Genomic DNA, 21,483 nt, shown 5'->3' with positions numbered 1-21,483 from the left:
TTCAGACTACTCCATGGAGCTCTTTTCAATTACCATGCCTGGGTTCATTAAAAATGGGGCCAATCATATACTGAAGCATTCCAAATGGGGACATCAGACACTGGAGAAGCATTTACGGGGCACATTATACACTGGAGCTTTAGAAATGGAGTCCATTATATATGGAGCATTATTAGGGCCCATCATACACTGGAGCATCATCCATAAGGCCCATCATATACTGGAGCATTCCAAATGGGGGACATCAGACACTGGAGCAGCATTTACAGGGCCCATTATGCACTGGTGCATTAGAAATGGAGCCCATTATATATGGAGCACTATTAGGGCCCATCATACACTGGAGCATCATCCATGAGGCCCATCATATACTGGAGCATTCCAAATGGGGGACATCAGACACTGGAGCAGCATTTACAGGGCCAATTATACACTTGAGCATTAGAAATGGAGCCCATTATATGTGGAGCATTATTTGAGCCCATAAGACACTGGAGCATCGTCCATGGGGCCCATCATATACTGGAGCATTTTAAATGGGGCAGATCAGACACTGGAGCAGCATCTATGGGGCACATTATACACTGGAGCATTAGAAATGGGGCCCATTATATATGGAGCATTTTTTGGGCCCATAACACACTGGAGCATCATCCATAGGGACCATCATATACTGTAGCATTATGTGGAGCTCATCATATACTGTATGGAACAATATATTTGACCAATTCTGTATGGAGAAATATATGTGGCTCATTATTCTGTATGGCGCACAATGTGGTGGCCATAATACTGTATGGAGTAATATACTGTCCTTTTTTTGAGCTATTGTACAATTTAAAATAGATCAGTCATGTAAGCAGTGAAGTATTTGTCATTGTACTATACCTATATTTCTGTGCTGTATCGGAGTATCATGAGTTGTGGTATGTGTTAAAGGGGTGCACTGACACTCTTTGGCCCAGGGCACACGAACACCTGGAGCCAGCCCTAACCCCCCCTCAACTTTAGCCAAATAACTCCCAGTTTTCAATGCGTAACTATTATTATGAAGGAAATTAAGATTGACAAGCTTCAGTAATAAGAATTTATGTTTTTGGCATTGAAATGGGCACTGTAGGTGTGTTTACTGTCCTCCACTCCCTGCCAACTTAGCTTCCCCATTGACTTGCATTGGGTTTCGTGTCTCAGTCGGCCTCCGACTTTTCGCTATAGTCGGCCGATTCCGTTCGACCCGACTTTTGCGAAAGTCGGGTTTAATTAAACCCAACTCGACCCTAAAAAAGTCAAAGTCGCTCATCTCTATACCCGAGCGCCTGATGCAAAATGGAGTAGCGAGCACTTGCGCTCAACACTAATAACGACATATTCAATATGATGACCTAATGTTATCAAATTCTAAGTCATACCTGTGGGTTCAAAATGCTCACTATACCCCTGGATAAAATCCTTGAAGGATGTGGTTTCCAAAATGGGGTAATTTGTGTGGAGTTTCCACTGTTTAGGTACATCAGGGGGTCAACAAACACCATCGATTCCAGCCATTTTTGTGTTCAAAACATCAAACAGTGCTCCTTCCATCTGAGCCCTGCTGTGCGCCCAAATAGTAGTATTCCCCCACATGTGGGGTATCTGTGTACTTAGGAGAAATTGCACATTAAATTTTGGGGGCCCATTTTAACTTAACCTTGTAAAAATAAAAAAGTTTGGGTCTAAATTAAATGTTTTGGGAAAAAAGTTAAGTGTTAATTTTTTCTTTCCACATTACTTCATTTCTCATGAAATACCTGAAGGGTTAATAAACTTCTTGAATGTGGATTTGAGCACCTTGGGGAGTGCATTTTTAGAATGGTGTAATTTTGGGGTACTTTCTGTCATATAGACCCTTCAAGGTCACTTCAAATGTGATGTGGTTCCTAAAAAAATGGTTTTATAAATTTTGTTGCAAAAATGAGAAATTGCTGGTCAACTTTTAACCCTTAAAACATCATAGCAAAAAAAAATTATGTTTCCAAAATTGTGCGGATGTAAAGTAGACATGTGGGAAATGTTATTTATGAACTATTTTGTGTGACATAACTCTGTTTTTTCATAAATAAGCACAAGTCATATGGAAGAAATGTTACCATTATCATGAAGTACAATATGTCATGAAAAAGCAGTCTTAGTATCATTGAGGTCCACTGAATCCATTGAAGTGTTTAAGAGTTATTACCTCATAAAGTGACAGTGCTCAAAAAATTGTCTTGGTCATTAAAGTCAAGATTGGCTCATTCACTAAGGGGTTAAAAAGTGAAAGCAGAGTTCTCAAAGTATACATTATGGGTAATATGAAGGAAAGTTACATTTTAACTCTTAAGCCACTATAAAAAGTTACTAGTAGTGATGAGCGAGTATACTAGTTGCTCGGGTTTTTCCGAGCATGCTTGGGTGTCCTCCGAGCATTTTCGCGTGCTCGGAGATTTAGTTTTCGACGTCTCATCTGCATGATTTGCGACTTGTAGACAGGCTGAATACGTGTCGGAATTCCCTAACAAACAGGCATTCCACACATGTATTCAAGATGTCTAGCAGTCGCAAATCATGCAGCTGAGAGGACGAAATGTAAATCTCCGAGCACACCAAAATACTCGGTGGATACCCGAGCATGCTCGGAAAAACCCGAGCAACGAGTATACTCGCTCATCACTAGTTACTAGATACAGTATTACGCAAGTATAACATATAGAGGCCAAGTCACCATTGATTTTGCGACGTTTCTTGTCTAGTTTTGTGACTGTTTTTGTTTGTATGCCAGAAAATTTTTGTACAATTTTTGCATTATTTTTCGAAACAAGCATCTTTTTGCTCTAGAATGTTGCAAAAAAAGGTTCATAACAAAAATAAAAAAAACATTTTTGACAAAAGTCATGATCCATATGCAGCATTTTGAAGAATTTGACACAGAAAAACAGCAATGAATACAAGAAGACAAAAAAAATTTGACAAGAAGACGCTAATGATAAATCAGGGCCATAGTATTCAGGCTTTCTAAAATTTTGATAAGGCTTGAGATGAGTAATTTCACCATAAAAAATAAGTGCAATTAAGGATTTAAATCTTACTTCAGTTTGGCAATTATGATCATATCACTGAAGAGGAAAAGGTATCTTTCTTTTGTCTTGAAATCTTGTGTCACCTGAACACATTCATGCAAAATCAGCTCAGAGTCTTCAGTAGATAGTCCCAGAACAAAGGGGGATTGTTCAATTGATATGGAACAGCCACTGTTCTCCCTAGAATGATAGAAGCCATAACAAATAAAATAGAAATGTAATAACATTTTTCTTCTACGGTAGTCTTTATTTAGATATTGCTGAGAAGTAAGCGCTGCTTCTTTACAAGAACTATGAGGCCCTTGCAAGGGTGATGCGAATGATGGTTAATAATTTGCTGTATGTCAAGTGTTTAAGCTATTACAGGCTGGTATATTGTGGATGGACCTAAGATGACATGACTAGATGGGCAGGTCCTTTGCTGCTGATGGTGGTAAGTGAAGCTCCTTCTTCAGGAAAAAAAATCTGTGTTCAGTTGAGACAGATTTACCCACCTGTGAGAAAGGAGATGACAGGTGGTGCTTTAAAAATTCGATGCATTGTGGAAAGGAGGAGTTGGAGGCAGACATAGACATTCTCTTGCAAGTTTTCCTGAAATGGCAGTTAGGGTGTGTGCACACGCTGCGGATTCTGCTGCGATTCCGCAGCGGATTTGGCCGCTGCGGATCAGCAGTTTTTGCTGCAGTGTACAGTACCATAATATCCTATGGATATTAAAAACCGCAGTGCAGACGGTGCGGATTTTTCCGCGCGGTTTTCCTGTGGTTTGTAAACCGCAGAAAGAATTGACATGTCAATTCTTTCTGCGGATTCCGCTGCAGTTTGCCATCTCCTCCATTGTGGAAATGAATAACCGCAGGGCAAAACCGCAGGCTAATCCGCAGATAAAACCGCAGGTCTTTTGACCTGCAGATTTACCTGCGGATTATACAAAATCTGCGCGGCCAAATCCGCACCCCAATCCGCAGCGTGTGCACGTACCCTTACAGCTATTATTTATTTATTTATATAGCACCATTGATTCCATGGTGCTGTACATGAGAAGGGGTTACATACAAATTACAGATATCACTTACAGTAAACAAACTTACAATGACAGACTGATACAGAGGGACTTGCGGACTTACAGTCTAAAAGATGGTGAGGAAGTTCTCCATAGAACTTTATGAGCACTAACTTCCATCTCAGTAATGGAAAATCCTTGTACACTGAAGGACAAATTTTACCCTTGAATTGAGAATTTTGAAAATGAATGATCAGTCCAGGAGGCAAAAGAAACAGAATTAGGCTATGTGCCCACGTTGCGTATTAAAACATACACTAAAAACCGGACTCCTTCCCAGAAATCGCGCGTTTTTTTTCCGCGCTCTTTCACAGCGATTTTACCGCGATTCTGTTCGCGATTTTGCCGCGATTTTCTCAAGCACTTTCAAAGCAATTTGAAGCATCGCTTGGAAAGTGATTGACAGGTTGGTCACACTCGTCAAACATAGTGTTTGACAAGTGTGACCAGCTTTTTACTATTGAGGCCGCCCATCTATAGTAAAAGATAGAATGTAAAAAATAATAAAAAACTAAAAAATCGGGTATATTTACCTTCCGGTGTCCCGCGCTTTATTCCCGGGCCTCAGCGTTCCCAGTAATGCCTTGCGAGACCTGTGATAACGTTGGTCTCGCATTGCTATAGCGATCTCGTGAGACCGCTAGAGTCACGCGAGACTACGTCATCACAGGATCTTGCCGCAAGGCATTACTGGGAACACTTAGGCCGGGAATGCAGCGCGGGACGTCGGGAGGTAAATATACACTGATTTTTTATTTTTTATTCTTTTTTTTACAGGGGTATGGTACCCAGGGCCTGGAGGACAGTCTCCTCTCCTCCACACCGTGGGTACCAACCGCACATGAGACGCTTAACTTCCCGCATGGTGGGCATAGCCACATGCGGGAAGTAAGCGATTCTCATGCATTCCTATGGGTGCGGAATCGTGGCAATTCTTTGCGATTCCGCACAAAAGAATGACCATGCTGCGATTTTTTCCGCTATGCGTTTCCGCCGCGGAAAAAAGCGCAGCATTAGCACAGCATGTGCGGAATGCCATAGGAATGCATGGGGTGCGTTCTGTACACGATTTTTAAACGTTTTCGCGCCGAAAATCGCGGCAAAAATGCTTAAAAATCGCATCGTGGGCACACAGCCTTACAAAGTTTCTTACTTTAACATGTACTATTAATTTATGAAAAATAATTAGACATTTCATTTTTAAAATATACAAGACCAAATACGTTAATAATGGCAATGTATCTGTGATAATCAGATTCAATGCGAATGATCCATATGGGATTTGATATATTCTTGCACCCACAGACTTGCATAGGTGAGTCGAAGGTTGGGATTCAATTGGTTATTACAGGTTCGGTTATACCGGTTGTTAAAATCACAGCCAGTTCGCCAAACCTTCAAGAAGCAGTGGTGGACTGACCATTGGGGAAATGCCTGGTGGTCTGGTCCTGCCATTGAGCCACATCAGTTGTGACACTGTTAACAGTATCGGTCTCCCCAGTGCTTCGTCACGTACTCCAGCAGGATACAGGCTACTTACGGTTCAAGACATGACAGAAGAGGTGGCAGTGACTGGGGTGGGGTGGGTCTTGGATATGGTAAGTAGAAGTTTTTTTGCTTTGTTTTTTTGTGGGCTGTGGTAACTGTAAAACTGTGGGTGGGCTGTAGGGGAGTATCATCATGCTGTGGGTGGGAAGACCATCAAACTGTATGGGGGTCTGCATCATACCGTATGAGGCAATGTGAAGGGACCATTATAATGTGTAGGAGGCTGTTTCAACCATCATAATGTGTGAAGGAACCATCATACTGGTGGGGGCTGTGGAGACCATCATACTGTATGAAGGGAACATCATACAGGTGGGGGCTGTGGAGACCATCTTACTATGTGGGGTTTGTGGGGCTATCATGCATGAGGAGGCTCCAAAAAGGGTCAACATGTGCTGGGTCAGGAGGCAAGAGAAAGGTCGGTGAGGGCAAACATACTGTGTGACAGGAGTTCTGAAATAAAAAATAATAATAAAATAATAAATAAAAAACAGGACAGCATGATGCATTGCTACAGATTTTATCTCTAATGTCATGTGTATGTGGCTGGTGGTTAAGGCCATGTGACTGATTGCAGCATTGGGTGATTTTTACCTTCAACAGCATTCTGATTCTAGGAAAGTGAAAACACAAGAACCCATTCTTCCTCTCTCAAAAAAAAATCACCCTTTTGCTAAATACATTAGGGAACATTTATTATTGTGTAGGAGCTCAAAATCTTGCGTAGTTTGCGACAATTGCTTGTCTTAAATGCGTGAGCCAAATTTATCAATCTTTTAAGTCATCTATTTTTACTACCTACTCCAGAACTTAAAAATGAGCAGAAAAAGTGAAGTATGACATATTTATGAATACATTTTTATATAAAAGTCACACAAAAAAATTGCATATTCTAAATAGATCATTCCTGTCTATAAAAAAAAGTGTGAGACGGATACTTATTTCTTGCAACCTTTATTTTTAATGCGACAAAAATTTGCAATTTGCTCAAAATTCAACAATATATGCGATACTTGATATAAGGTATCCCGCTTATTATTAATATTGAGTAGTATACTATCATGCTTAAAGCAAATCTGTCAGCAGTTTTGGCCGATATAAGATACGGCCACTTCCCTTCAGGGCTTATCTACAGCATTCTATAATGCTGTAGATAAGCCTCCGGTCCGACCTGAAAGATAAGAAAAATAAGTTTTATTATACTCACCCCGGGTGGCGGTCCGATGCGGTCCAGTCCGATTGGTGTTGCAGGTCTTGGTCCGGTGCCTCCCATCTTCTTGTGATGCTGCCCTCCTTTTGCTTCATCGCTCCCCGGCATCGCACTCCTGCACAGGCGTACTTATCTGCCCTGTAGAGGACAGAGCAAAGTATGCAGTGTGCAGGCGCCAGGCCTCTCTGGCCTGTCCTAGCTCCCGTAAACATTCCAACAAGCCCCTTTGACTTAGTGATTGCAGAATAAATATAAAAATAACTTTGAAGCTGCTCTCGCTCTGTGCAAATTAGTTGTTGAAGAGTCGGGGATGTGAGTTACCCCAGACTAATCCTACTTCTAATTATGTAAGTACCCCTGAGCAATATGTCTTGCAAAAGGAACATCACTGCCAGTTCTTTGCAAATATCGCACATACACGATGTTCGTCCTCTCTGTGATTGTGCAATTAAGATGGGTGTACGCTCCCAAGATTCATTGGTGCACTAAGCATGCCCAGGAGCAAAAGCGTTGATGTAAATATAGTTATCGTTGATGGCTTGTGTGTTTCATTGATGACATATTTGGGCTGTAACACCATCCTTACATTTTCGACCAGTAAATGTGGAATTCCCCAATGACTATCAGAGTTCGGCATCACTGCTTTCTCCGTAGGCATGTACAGAGCGACGATAAAGCATGGGCATGTGTACACGCGGCTTCATTACGGATTCTCAGGTATAGAGAGCAATGTGCATTTGTAATAGTTGCAAAGGGGAGAAGGTGATGTTGCTCTTGCAAATCATTTCACACATACCCACAGAGGCATGCTTATATGATTTTATGAGAAAGTGAAACAAGGTAGGTCCCGTTGTGTGATAAACTTATAATATTGTTAGCATCAATAGTATATTATCCACACAATCCAAGAGACAGGACTATATGTGTCAAACAACAGAACAGTTGGTAAATAACCCCAAGAGAAAAGAGAGAACGAGTTTGACCAAAAAACTTCCAGTACATCAGAAATAGTGAATCAAAATTACTACTTTATTAAACAAAAGGATAACAGAACAATGTAAAAAGTTAAAACAGTATGATACAAACAAGGGGCGCACACTCAGAAAGGTGTAATCGGATGTCCGAAGGAGGGACTGTGAGTCAGATACAATACAATATAAGTAGTATAAAGTCCATGAAGATTGGTATGTTAAGATAGTAACTTTATCTATATGTTGATCATAACAGGTCTTAACCAGCAGAATGAGTGACAAATTAAATGAGTAGTGCAAAGTGCTAGTGCTAAGATGGTTTTATTATCAAATTCTGTGTGGTATATAGTAGATGATAATACATGATTATTTAATATGGGATCCACATACATGTAAAGTGCCACTGCAATGAAACAGTAGAAAACCCAAACATACTGTATAGATGGCCAATTTTCCTGCATCATGTTGCTCCTATATGGAACAATATCTGTCATCTACAGTATAGCGAATGCCATCACAGGATGAAGGACGCCATTCGTATGAAGGAGCCTGAGACTGCAGGGACCCGTATGACGTAAACGGTGCCTCCCCGCCTCCCACCAATCCCATAATTACAAAACAGCAACAGGCCTGGATGGGTTGAACAGGTCGGTCACAGTTTATTAAATTCTAAGCAGAGAGAGGCAAATACAAGTTCACAATGGACTCACGGTGGGCAAGCAAGCAGATGAGAGGTTACGAACCTTTGCTCCTCCATACTATCGCTGTGACATTGAATACAACAAAAAACATGCAAGTAATGAAAACATCAACAAATTTTTTTCTTTAAATAAACTTTATATACAATAGCCGCACGGCATATTAGCGAATTTATAAGGGTGGGACGGTAGGACAAAACTTTGAATGGTCAGCCGGAGGAGGAAGAGGAAGACTCAGGCCCTAGCACAAGAATTTAACCCCTGAGGGTGTGGCCGGACGCCCCTTCCCCTTTCTCCCCGTTGGTCAGTGGGCGTCCTAGAAAATGGCATCACCTGAGAAGTAGTGGGAGGGGTGAAGCACTGCCCAAAGTTCCCTTCTAGCTTAATATATATATGGGGGCTCTGCAATCAGATGCACGTTCCCTATACGGTGCTGTGCCTACCAAACTGTAAGTCCTTCTAAATTTTGTTTCTCCAAACATTCATATTCATGTGAAGGCATTCACCGCAGATGACAGATATTGCTCCATATAGGACCAACATGATGCAGGGAAATTTATTGACTGATTGCTATTTTGGCAATTGTCCCAAATTTATAGCAAAGTAAAGGCTTCATCACTTTTTTCTTTGATTTTTTTAAGTTCTGTTGCGATGTCTATAGAAAAAACCACCCTGCACCCCACTCATTTAGCCAAAGAAGAGAGACACGCTTCAAAGAGGGGCTCCCTTTTCGGCAGTGCAACAAAGTATTCTTTTTAAGTGAGTTTTGATAGATGAAAATCTATCTATGCTCTGCTATCTCCACACTTTCAATACTGAAATGTAGAAGATACAAGCCACCAGCACTTTTGAAATTAAATGAAAGGGGAATATATTTTTCACCATTTGACTTTAATGGGGTATGCTGTAAATATCTGACAGATTCAGGTTCCACTTCGGGGATCTGCAGTTATCTCTAGAAAGCAGCAAAGAAGCATGTATTTCTGCCTTTCTTGTGCAGTCTCGGCAGCACAATTCTTAAGTTTGTGAACTAGCTATCTCCTGCAGCAAGAGCAGTCAGGTGTATGTGAGTAGTCTATGCATTGCTTCTCACGTGGAGCTTTTTGACTGTCAAAGTGAAAAGGGCAGAAGTGGAAACATGGTACATCCAATTCATAGGTCATTTCTATACAGTGTTTAAGATGAAGCCAGAAGTGGATTCTAAAAGAATGATGTTAAAAGGAAAGACCAATACTCTACTCATCCTTTAGTCTCAAAAACTTGTATAAAAAGCAACATCTCAAATTTAAAGAGGTTGTCCATTCCTTTTTCATTGATTGCCTATCCTTAAGATAAGTCTTCAATGTCTGATCGGCTGGGGTCCGACACATGGCACCCCGCCAATCAGCTGATATCGGTGGCGGCGGCCACCGACCAGATATACTCACTTACCGAGCTGCTCCGTCTACTTGTAGTGGCTGCTGCAGGGTACTGCACATCTGTCTCCTAAGGATAGGTCATCAATGAAAAAATAGTGGACACCCTCTTTAAGTCTAAGATATTTTGACTTCCTTTTGTGCCTAAAATGGAAAAACAACAAACTACATAAAATGTTTATCCTTCAAAAATTTAGCTTGTTTAAATGCAAAAACAGCCCTTTAACTCGTATGATACATTTTCGGTTCTACAGAATTTTTATAATAAACATTGTATTTGTAGCAATGCATTACAGGAATGTGGCTAAAGTGACATCTCATGCTATACTATCCAGTTAATTTATTTTATTTTTAAAGCACATATAAATCAAAAATACACTAAATGACCACTTCATAAGTGACACCCATCTAGTTGTGCCAGGAGAGCAGAGAAAACTGTTATGTTTCTGGAACCAATCTATGACAATATGTCCCTTGTGCACTGTCCTGCTAAGAGTGTTCTTCTGCCATAAGGTAAACAGCTGCCATGAAGGGATGATCATGGTCACACACAATGCTTAGGTAATCCCTACTGTCAAAAACCTCCTTCCGCTAATATCAGTAGGCCCAGGATGTGTCAAGAAAACATTCTCCACATTATTACTTCAACTTCCCAGATTCAATTATTGACTACCGACATGGTTGGGATCTACGATTCCTGCTGTGTGCATCAAATTGTTACCTTTCCATCAGTATGCTACCACAGAGTTTTGGGGTAATATTTTCTTCTACAAATCTGTGATCCCGTGGAGTGTTGCTTTTCTGTTTCCCTATGGCACTAGAGTAAGTCATCTGCTGTAATAGCCCATCCATGCTAAGTAGCACTGAGTTGTGAATTTAGACGAAATGCTCCATTCACACATTTGTGTGACACGGTCTACTGTATGGTTCATGGCCTGACTATAGCTACTCATCAGCCTTATAAGCATGCTATATACTATATGAGGCATTCAAGTTTTGGTCAGGTGACATGTGGCCATTCTATGCATCGTGGTTCATAATTGACTGTGACACAGAAATTGGGCTTCGTTGAACTACCAGAGTTATATTTGCTTGCAACTTGCTTGACTGCATGTTAGGCCCCCTTCACACGTTCGTATAAAACCAGTACTGGAAAAAAAACAGCACCTGAGTCATCACCAGTGTTTTGGATCAGTGTTTTGGAGCAGTGTGCGATCAGAGTGCAATCAGTGTTTTTCCAGTATGGCAAAAGAAAAGAAAATTACAAAGTTTCTCCTATACTTTGCATTTGTAAACATGTATGGCACATGGATGTTGTGCATGTTTTACATGGACCCACAGACTACAGTAGCATTGGTCTTTCTCATCTGTTCTGCCGGTAAAAACTGACATGTCCATATAAAATCATGAACATATGCACAGCAGCACATGTTAGATCCTATGGAGCTTTTTTGGACTTTGTGCACTGCTTAACATATTGTACAATTACCGATGTATTAAAAGATCAATGTTTTTATTCCCAACGCGTTTCAAAGCATGAACTACTTCTTCCTCAGGGGATGACATACATGAACATATGCACAGCAGCACATGTTATAATGGGATGTGGCATCCAGGAAAATATCAGATTCCACATGTATTGCAAACATAGACATGTGTAGGGGTCCTTAGAAGGATTCTTGACATCCTCATCTGACCTAATTATGACTTTTTTGTGTCCACAGGGAAGTTAATAGTATGTGATTTGTTGTTTAAGTATGTTTTAGACTCCTATGGGTGGACAATAACATTTACAACCAAATTTTTTTCAGCACCAAAAAAAAAAAAAACAGTGAATTTGCTACAAGCTATACATAGCAGAAAAACAATTTCACAGTCAAAGTTTGGGTAATTTTCTTCCATCACTACAAACATTTTAATATTGTAGCATGTATAGTGAAGGGGAACTCCAAGTCATGAGATCAGTCTCAACTTTCTGTTACTATTTATAAGCTTCCTGCCGGTGACGTTAACTGAAACACTAGTGACCTCTTAAGATTCACATCCTTGCTGATCTCTTCAGATGTTCTACATTTCCAATTGCATATCATTAGGCAAAACTCAAAATACAAAATAACAATAATGTATACTTAGTATCATAGATGTTCAAGGGTGTCTGTGGCATGGTAAAGACCACCCAAAGCAAGTGCCACTCTCCACTGTATCGGAGTGAAAGGGCATTAATACCGTTGAATCCTGCAGTAGATCAATTGATCTTGTTGTTCTACCACTCTCCATTATGTGAGTCTCAAATCCCGACAATGGTGGCACAAAGATGTCACGTATTGTTCCACCTGCACTTGAACTCTGGTAGAAGATGGACTAGTCAAGATATGGAGCAGTACTTTTTTTGTGGAGGGTACTCATCATTATTCTTATTTGTGGGCGATTGGAGCATAATTGTTCAGGTTACACTCAAGAGCACTACCTCTTTTTAGGGACACTCAGGACAATAGTAATTGGGTACTTAAGGGGCATGGGTATGGAACCAAAAGTATGAGTAGTGAAATCTACCTTGAAAACTCAGATGAGCTGGAACTGAAAGAATTCTTCTTGGCAGTCTGGGGCTGATGGAAAAGATGGGAAAAGAGAAAATTTCCCATCAGAAAGGATATCAACTCTAAGTCATTACATAACTGTACTGTAATAAAGTTTTCTGAACTCGTGTCCACCACTATGTGTTCACTGCATGATGGTATTATTGGTCTTGGCCTTTGTATATTGAATTTTATTTAATAACAGCATTGTCATCTGCTGTGTGCCCTCTATACCTACTAGAATTAGTGTGCATCTCCTTAGTGGTAAAAATAGTTGTCTAAGTTAGAGACAAATTCAAATGTGTTTGTCCACTCTGTGCTGAACACATAGCTACTCTTCAGTGCACACAATATTGAAAAGGTTATTGGAACAGCTACTGTGCATATTACACATAAGAGCTTTTGAACACCCCATGCTAAATCCATAGGCATAACTAAGTGTTAGGACAAGGCCGGCGCCCCTGCACAAGTCCCCTTCCTTCTCTCTGCATGGATGCTGGCGTGATCACTTACCCTCCCATGCTCCTCTGGTCCCCGCAGCATTTGCTTCCTCCCAGAACCTACGCATGGCACCCAGACCTGCAGGGAGTGTGATTAGGGGGCACATGCTTCCTGCTTCTTAAAAGGGCAGTGCACTTCTGTAAATGTCCCCAGCTGGGTGAGTTCAGTTTTTTAAGGCATCTTCCCCTATAGAGAGGTTCCTTAGCAGCTCTACTCCTTTGTGTCTTACACATCCGTCTAAGTTGTAAAGTCCTTATACTCATGCTCCCTGTTCCTGATGCTGTCTGTCCTGTGTAAACATACTCCTGATCGCATCCTGTCTATATCTAATCCTGATCCTGACCTGCCTGGCCTGTAACCATTACCACCTCTTTGATCCATCCAGTCTGAGCCAGTTCCTGTGAGCCTGCACCTGTCCAGTCTGTGTTCCAGTAACCCGCCTCATCTGTTCTTGTGTTCCAGTTCCGATCCTGTCTACCAGCCATGCAGTATCCAACCTCCTGCTATCCAGTTTCTGGCTGTCCTGATTCTCTGAGTTCATGATTGCTTCTCTAAACCCCTTAGGGGGTCAGCTGCTTCGGCTCCGAGGTCTGTCCTGCAGTGTTACTTAGTGTCAACACCATCAGTGGCTCAGTGAAGAACTAGGTGGTCGCTTAGTTATGCCCCTCCAGGCTCTCTCTGGACTGTGGCACAGTGGTTCCACAAACATGTGTGTAACACTATGGAGTTGGTCGCCCCTTTGCAGCTATAACATCTTCCATACTTCAGGAAAGACATTCTACATGTTTTTGAGGTGTGTCTTTGAATTTATTTTTTGCTCTTTCATCCACAAGAGTATTTGTGAGGTCAGACTCTGATGTTTGACAAGTTTTCAATCTCCACTCTAGTTAATTCCAAAGATGTCCGATGTGTTAAAGGTCATGGGGCTCTGTGTGGGCCATTCCAGTTTTTCATGGTATGCTGAAGCATTAAAACTTCTCTTCACAAGGCCTCTGACAATGCTTTAAAACAACCCCATAGAATAATCCCTCTTGCACCAAACTTTCCAGTTGGCACAATGAGAGCAGGCAGGTTACTTTCTCCTGACATTTGCCAAACAAACACTTGTCCATCAAAGTGCCATTTAGAGAAATGTGATTTTTTTTACTCTACAGAACACGTACTCAGAGTCCAGTGATGTGTTTTACACAGTACTTTCCAACACTTGACATTATGCTTGGTGACGTAACACTCGCCATCGACTGCAGAGTCATGGAAATTCATATTATGATGCTCCAAGAGCATAGGTTTTTTTTTTTTTGCTGGTATTACAGAGAACCGTTCAGCATGATTTTGCAATGTAAAGTAAATACATGGCTGTAATGGTGCTGTCACACATTAAATAGATACCATTGGTGAAGAAATCCACTTTGCGGTTTTCTTTATTCAACAGTTGAAGTTTTCTGCTAATTAGATTATGGTGCACAGTACACGTAATATTCTATACCCTGTCTGTAATTTTCTGCCCCTCCAACTGCCTTCTTCCAGCCTTGCAGTGACCTTCCTCCTTTGTTTGAAATCTCCACAGTGAACTGTAATTTAAAGACTGGAGACAGACAGAAGGGCCAGTAGAACAACAAAGTGGATTTCTTCACGAAATGTACCAATGTAATCAGTATTACATCGCCATTACAGCCCTTTCTTTACATTATAAAATCATGCTGACTAGAGTTGAGCGAAACGGGTCGAGAAAATTCAAAAGTCACCGACTTTTGGCAAAGTCGGGTTTCATGAAACGAAACCCGACCCTAGGATGAGGTCGGCCACGAGGTCGGCGACTTACGCGCCAAAGTCGCGTTTCAAAAGTTTGTTTTGCGCTCTTTTTCAGCCAATCAGGATCCACGGACACTGTGGGCAACGTGATGACATAGGCACGGGTCACCACCATCTTTCAGAAGGGCATGCAAGTGATTGGCTTGCTTTGGTGGGCGTCACAGGGGGTATAAAAGGGCGTGCACGCCGACCGCCATCTTACTTCTGCCGATCTTAGTATAGGGAGAGGTTGCTGCTGATTCTGTAGGGAGAGCGTTAGGCAGGGAAGAAGACAAAAAAACTGCTTCTGCTGCTAGCGATTTGGCCTGCACAACACACCAGTCACTGTGTGTGCAGTGCAAGGGGAGGCTATATAGTGGTGTATCAGTGGTGTTGGTTGTTGGGCTGCCTTTTAAGGCTTCCTGACAGGCTGGCATTGCTGTTTACCCACTGCTCCGCAAACTGCTTTTTTAAAAGCAATCCCAATTTTTTTTTTTTGTCCTGCTGAGAAGAAAAAAAAACTGCTTCTGCTGCTAGCAATTTGGCCTGCACAACACACCAGTCACTGTGTGTGCAGTGCAAGGGGAGGCTATATAGTGGTGTATCAGTGGTGTTGGTTGTTGGGCTGCCTTCTAAGGCTTCCTGACAGGCTGGCACTGCTGTTTACCCACTGCTCCGCAAACTGCTTTTTTAAAAGCAATGAAATCTCCCTTATCCTCTAGTCACTTTTGTCACAGCTGTGCCATCGAGCCTGTCACATAGCGCTCAGATATTCATTGGGCCTCACACAATCCAAAAGTGTCCAAAAGTGTGTGCAGAGATTCAAAATCTCCCTTATCCTCTAGTCACTTTTGTCACAGCAGTGCCATCGAGCCTGTCACATAGCGCTCAGATATCAGTGGGCCTCACACAATCCAAAAGTGTCCAGTGTCCAAAAGTGTGTGCAGATATTCAAAATCTCCCTTATCCTCTAGTCTCTTTTGTCACAGCAGTGCCATCGAGCCTGTCACATAGCGCTCAGATATCAGTGGGCCTCACACAATCCAAAAGTGTCCACTGTCCAAAAGTGTGTGCAGAAATTCAAAATCTCCCTTATCCTCTAGTCACTTAGGTCACAGCTGTGCCATCGAGCCTGTCACATAGCGCTCAGATATTAGTGGGCCTCACACAATCCAAAAGTGTCCAGTGTCCAAAAGTGTGTGCAGATATTCAAAATCTCCCTTATCCTCTAGTCACTTTTGTCACAGCAGTGCCATCGAGCCTGTCACATAGCGCTCAGATATCAGTGGGCCTCACACAATCCAAAAGTGTCCAGTGTCCAAAAGTGTGTGCAGTTATTCAAAATCTCCCTTATCCTCTAGTCACTTTTGTCACAGCAGTGCCATCGAGCCTGTCACATAGCGCTCAGATATCAGTGGGCCTCACACAATCCAAAAGTGTCCAGTGTCCAAAAGTGTGTGCAGATATTCAAAATCTCCCTTATCCTCTAGTCACTTTTGTCACAGCAGTGCCATCGAGCCTGTCACATAGCGCTCAGATATCAGTGGGCCTCACACAATCCAAAAGTGTCCACTGTCCACAAGTGTGTGCAGAAATTCAAAATCTCCCTTATCCTCTAGTCACTTTTGTCACAGCTGTGCCATCGAGCCTGTCACATAGCGCTCAGATATCAGTGGGCCTCACACAATCCAAAAGTGTCAAGTGTCCAGTGTCCAAAAGTGTGTGCAGATATTCAAAATCTCCCTTATCCTCTAGTCACTTTTGTCACAGCAGTGCCATCGAGCCTGTCACATAGCGCTCAGATATCAGTGGGCCTCACACAATCCAAAAGTGTCCAGTGTCCAAAAGTGTGTGCAGATATTCAAAATCTCCCTTATCCTCTAGTCACTTTTGTCACAGCAGTGCCATCGAGCCTGTCACATAGCGCTCAGATATCAGTGGGCCTCACACAATCCAAAAGTGTCCAGTGTCCAAAAGTGTGTGCAGATATTCAAAATCTCCCTTATCCTCTAGTCACTTTTGTCACAGCAGTGCCATCGAGCCTGTCACATAGCGCTCAGATATCAGTGGGCCTCACACAATCCAAAAGTGTCCACTGTCCACAAGTGTGTGCAGAAATTCAAAATCTCCCTTATCCTCTAGTCACTTTTGTCACAGCTGTGCCAACGAGCCTGTCACATAGCGCTCAGATATCAGTGGGCCTCACACAATCCAAAAGTGTTCAGTGTACAAAAGTGTGTGCAGATATTCAAAATCTCCCTTATCCTCTAGTCACTTTTGTCACAGCAGTGCCATCGAGCCTGTCACATAGCGCTCAGATATCAGTGGGCCTCACACAATCCAAAAGTGTCCACTGTCCACAAGTGTGTGCAGAAATTCAAAATCTCCCTTATCCTCTAGTCACTTTTGTCACAGCAGTGCCATCGAGCCTGTCACATAGTGCTCAGATATCAGTGGGCCTCACACAATCCAAAAGTGTCCAGTGTCCAAAAGTGTGTGCAGATATTCAAAATCTCCCTTATCCTCTAGTCACTTTTGTCACAGCAGTGCCATCGAGCCTGTCACATAGCGCTCAGATATCAGTGGGCCTCACACAATCCAAAAGTGTCCACTGTCCACAAGTGTGTGCAGAAATTCAAAATCTCCCTTATCTTCTAGTCACTTAGGTCACAGCTGTGCCATCGAGCCTGTCACATAGCGCTCAGATATCAGTGGGCCTCACACAATCCAAAAGTGTCCAGTGTCCAAAAGTGTGTGCAGATATTCAAAATCTCCCTTATCCTCTATTCACTTTTGTCACAGCAGTGCCATCGAGCCTGTCACATAGCGCTCAGATATCAGTGGGCCTCACACAATCCAAAAGTGTCCAGTGTCCAAAAGTGTGTGCAGATATTCAAAATCTCCCTTATCCTCTAGTCACTTTTGTCACAGCAGTGCCATCGAGCCTGTCACATAGCGCTCAGATATCAGTGGGCCTCACACAATCCAAAAGTGTCCACTGTCCACAAGTGTGTGCAGAAATTCAAAATCTCCCTTATCCTCTAGTCACTTTTGTCACAGCTGTGCCATCGAGCCTGTCACATAGCGCTCAGATATCAGTGGGCCTCACACAATCCAAAAGTGTCCAGTGTCCAAAAGTGTGTGCAGATATTCAAAATCTCCCTTATCCTCTAGTCACTTTTGTCACAGCAGTGCCATCGAGCCTGTCACATAGCGCTCAGATATCAGTGGGCCTCACACAATCCAAAAGTGTCCACTGTCCACAAGTGTGTGCAGAAATTCAAAATCTCCCTTATCCTCTAGTCACTTTTGTCACAGCTGTGCCATCGAGCCTGTCACATAGCGCTCAGATATCAGTGGGCCTCACACAATCCAAAAGTGTCCAGTGTCCAAAAGTGTGTGCAGATATTCAAAATCTCCCTTATCCTCTAGTCACTTTTGTCACAGCAGTGCCATCGAGCCTGTCACATAGCGCTCAGATATCAGTGGGCCTCACACAATCCAAAAGTGTCCACTGTCCACAAGTGTGTGCAGAAATTCAAAATCTCCCTTATCCTCTAGTCACTTTTGTCACAGCTGTGCCATCGAGCCTGTCACATAGCGCTCAGATATCAGTGGGCCTCACACAATCCAAAAGTGTCCAGTGTCCAAAAGTGTGTGCAGATATTCAAAATCTCCCTTATCCTCTAGTCACTTTTGTCACAGCAGTGCCATCGAGCCTGTCACATAGCGCTCAGATATCAGTGGGTCTCACACAATCCAAAAGTGTCCACTGTCCACAAGTGTGTGCAGAAATTCAAAATCTCCCCTGCCCTATAGACACCTTGTACCTTGTTTTACATTACTATATAGTTTGTTGGATTTTGTCTACATTTCTACCAAAAATGAGGAAGGCTGGTGGAAGAGGCCGTGGAATTGGGCGGGGGTTGGCAGCTGGTAATGATGGTGTTGGTGGTGGATCTGATGGTAGTGGCAAGAGCAAAATAGGACCGAATGCAGGAGGTGCTGACCCTGCGTCATCGTCTGGCTACATAAGGCCTCGAACGCTTAGTTTTCTAGGAGTTGGCAAACCGCTTTTAAAGCCAGAGCATCAGGAAAAAGTTTTGTCTTACATTGCTGACTCAGCCTCCAGCTCTATCGCCTCCTCTTCTTCAGTTGTAAAAAGTAAAAGCACTGAGTCGTCATTGGAGGCTCATGTTCATGAACCACACCTTTCCTTGTGTCCTTCACCCCAACCAAGATTGAAGGATGACGCAGGCCATACTACTGATTACTCCATGGAGCTGTTTTCACATACCATGCCTGGATTATCAAGTCAAATGGTGAATTACCCAGGCCAAGATGAATCTGACATGGAGTGCACTGATGCACAGCCGCTGATGGATGATTCTGCTGGTACATTCACTCAGAGCACTACATTGTCCTCGCAGTGTACAGAGCCAGATTCTGACCCTGATGAGACTCAGGTGCCCCTTCCCGCACACTATACCACCATACACGGTGACACAGAGGAAGGTGCACATGACATAGAAGAGGAGGTGATGGATGACCCAGTTGTTGACCCAGATTGGCATCCATTGGGGGAAGAGGGTGCTGCTTCCAATAGCTCAGATGAGGAGCATCCACAGCAGACATCGACATCGCAACAGCTGTTATCTGGCAGGCCCGGAGCACTCCAAAGACAGGTTCCAAACATCAAAAGAGTTGCTGGACAGCTTGTCCAGAGGGTCAAAAGATCACAGCGTGCTAGGCCGCAAAATGTCTGCCAAAGTAGGAAGAGTGCAGTGTGGCACTTTTTTGAACAAAATCCTCATGATCAGGCCAAGGTTATCTGTAAGAAGTGCGCAAAGACCTTTAGCCGAGGGAAAAATCTGAAAAATTTGAATACCAGTTGCATGCTTAGACATTTAACCAGCATGCACTTGCAAGCGTGGACACAACACCAAACCTCAAGTGCCACATGTGCAACTGATCACAACGAAGGTAGTCAGCAACGCTACATTGTTTCCCCCACTGTAAGCCCACCGGTTAGCACAGCAGCAAATGTTGAGGTGTCGTTGCAAGACCACAGCAGTCAGGGAATCCCACTGTTATATCAACGAAATACTGATTCTAGGCCAACAGAAAGAACACCAACTCCATCACCATCATCAACCCTCTCTCAGTCCGCCCTGTCCACCGCTACTTCCACCATATGCAGCTCTCAAGTCCAGCTCACCCTCCCAGACACTATGAGTAGGTCAAGAAAGTACTCAGTCTCTCATCCGCGTACACTGGGTTTGAACGCCCACATTGCCAAACTAATCTCGTTTGAGATGATGCCCTTTCGGTTGGTGGAAAGCACAGCTTTCCGCGAACTCATGGCCTATGCAGTACCACGCTATGACCTACCCAGTCGCCACTTCTTCTCTCGCAAAGCCATCCCAGCCCTCCACCATCATGTGAAAGACCGCATTGTCCATGCACTCAAGCAGTCAGTGAGCGGAAAGGTGCACCTCACAACTGATGCATGGTCCAGTCGGCATGGCCAGGGCCGTTACGTGTCCATCACTGCGCACTGGGTTAATGTGGTGGATGCAGGGTCCACAGGGGACAGCGGTGGTGGGACAGTGCTGCCAAGCCCACGGTATAGGAAACAGTTGACTGTAGGCGTTCGACCCTCCTCCTCCTCCACCTCCTCCAGAAGCGAAAGCTCGTCCACAGAGCGCAGTCGTACGAGCACTCCATCTGCAGCTGCCACTGTTGTACACGATGTGTCCCCCTATCGAGCAGCTAGTGGAAAGCGTCAGCAGGCTGTGTTGCAGATGATGTGTTTGGGCGACAGACACACCGACAGACAGACAGACACACCGCCGAGGTGCTGGCCGAGTACTTGAAGCGACAAACTGTCATGGCTGGGCAGTGTACATCTTGAGGCAGGCAAGGTAGTTAGTGATAACGGCTGTAATTTTGTGGCAGCCATAGCCCTTTCAAAACTCAGCCACATACCTTGCTTGGCTCACACCTTGAACCTGGTGGTGCAGTGCTTCCTCAAAAATTATCCGGAGTTAACAGCCCTGCTCCAGAAGGTGCGAAGACTGTGCGCGCACATCCGCCGGTCGCCTGTACACTCCGTTCGTATTCAGAAGCTGCAGCGATTGCTCCACCTTCCCAACCACCGCCTCATTATCGACATTGCAACAAGGTGGAACTCCACCCTGCACATGGTGGAGCGGCTGTGCGAGCAGAGGCAGGCCATAATGCATTTGTGGGAGGATACACGGCCAGGCACTTTGAGAGCAGACATGGAGTTGACAGGTGTGCAGTGGTCGAAGCTGAAAGACCTTTGTAAAGTCCTTCAGTGTTTTGAGGAATGCACATGGCTGGTAAGCGCAGACGACGCCATCCTAAGCATGAGCATCCCACTTATGCGTCTGCTCATGCAAACTTTGACGCACCTTAAGGAGCAGGCGTCTGCAGCCAATGTTGATGAGGAGGAAGAGGAGGAGGGAATCCTTGATGACATTCAGCCATTGTCTGCTCAGGGACCTCTCCTGGACGAGGTGGAGGAAGAAGAGGAGGAGGAGGAGGATGATGGGGATGATTACTTAGGGGAGGAGGATGCATCTCGTGGGG

At 43.5% G+C, this 21,483-nt stretch overlaps 1 protein-coding gene across 1 annotated transcript in view; it reads right to left on the bottom strand.

The window, feature by feature from the left end:
• Positions 1 to 21,483, bottom strand: part of TAGAP (T cell activation RhoGTPase activating protein) — a 217,662-nt gene that overhangs the window by 177,568 nt on the left and 18,611 nt on the right. Inside the window, exon 2 of the mRNA XM_073575686.1 lies at positions 3,105 to 3,275. Within this exon, the coding sequence (XP_073431787.1) occupies positions 3,105 to 3,275 (171 nt within the window). The remainder of the gene's footprint in view (positions 1 to 3,104; positions 3,276 to 21,483) is intronic.

This window comes from Dendrobates tinctorius, unplaced genomic scaffold, assembly GCF_039654945.1.
Source record: "Dendrobates tinctorius isolate UK_male_01 unplaced genomic scaffold, ASM3965494v1 ptg000046l, whole genome shotgun sequence".
Taxonomy (NCBI): domain Eukaryota; kingdom Metazoa; phylum Chordata; class Amphibia; order Anura; family Dendrobatidae; genus Dendrobates; species Dendrobates tinctorius.
Note: the sequence above shows the minus strand (reverse complement) of the source record. Positions and strands in the feature narration are given on the sequence as shown.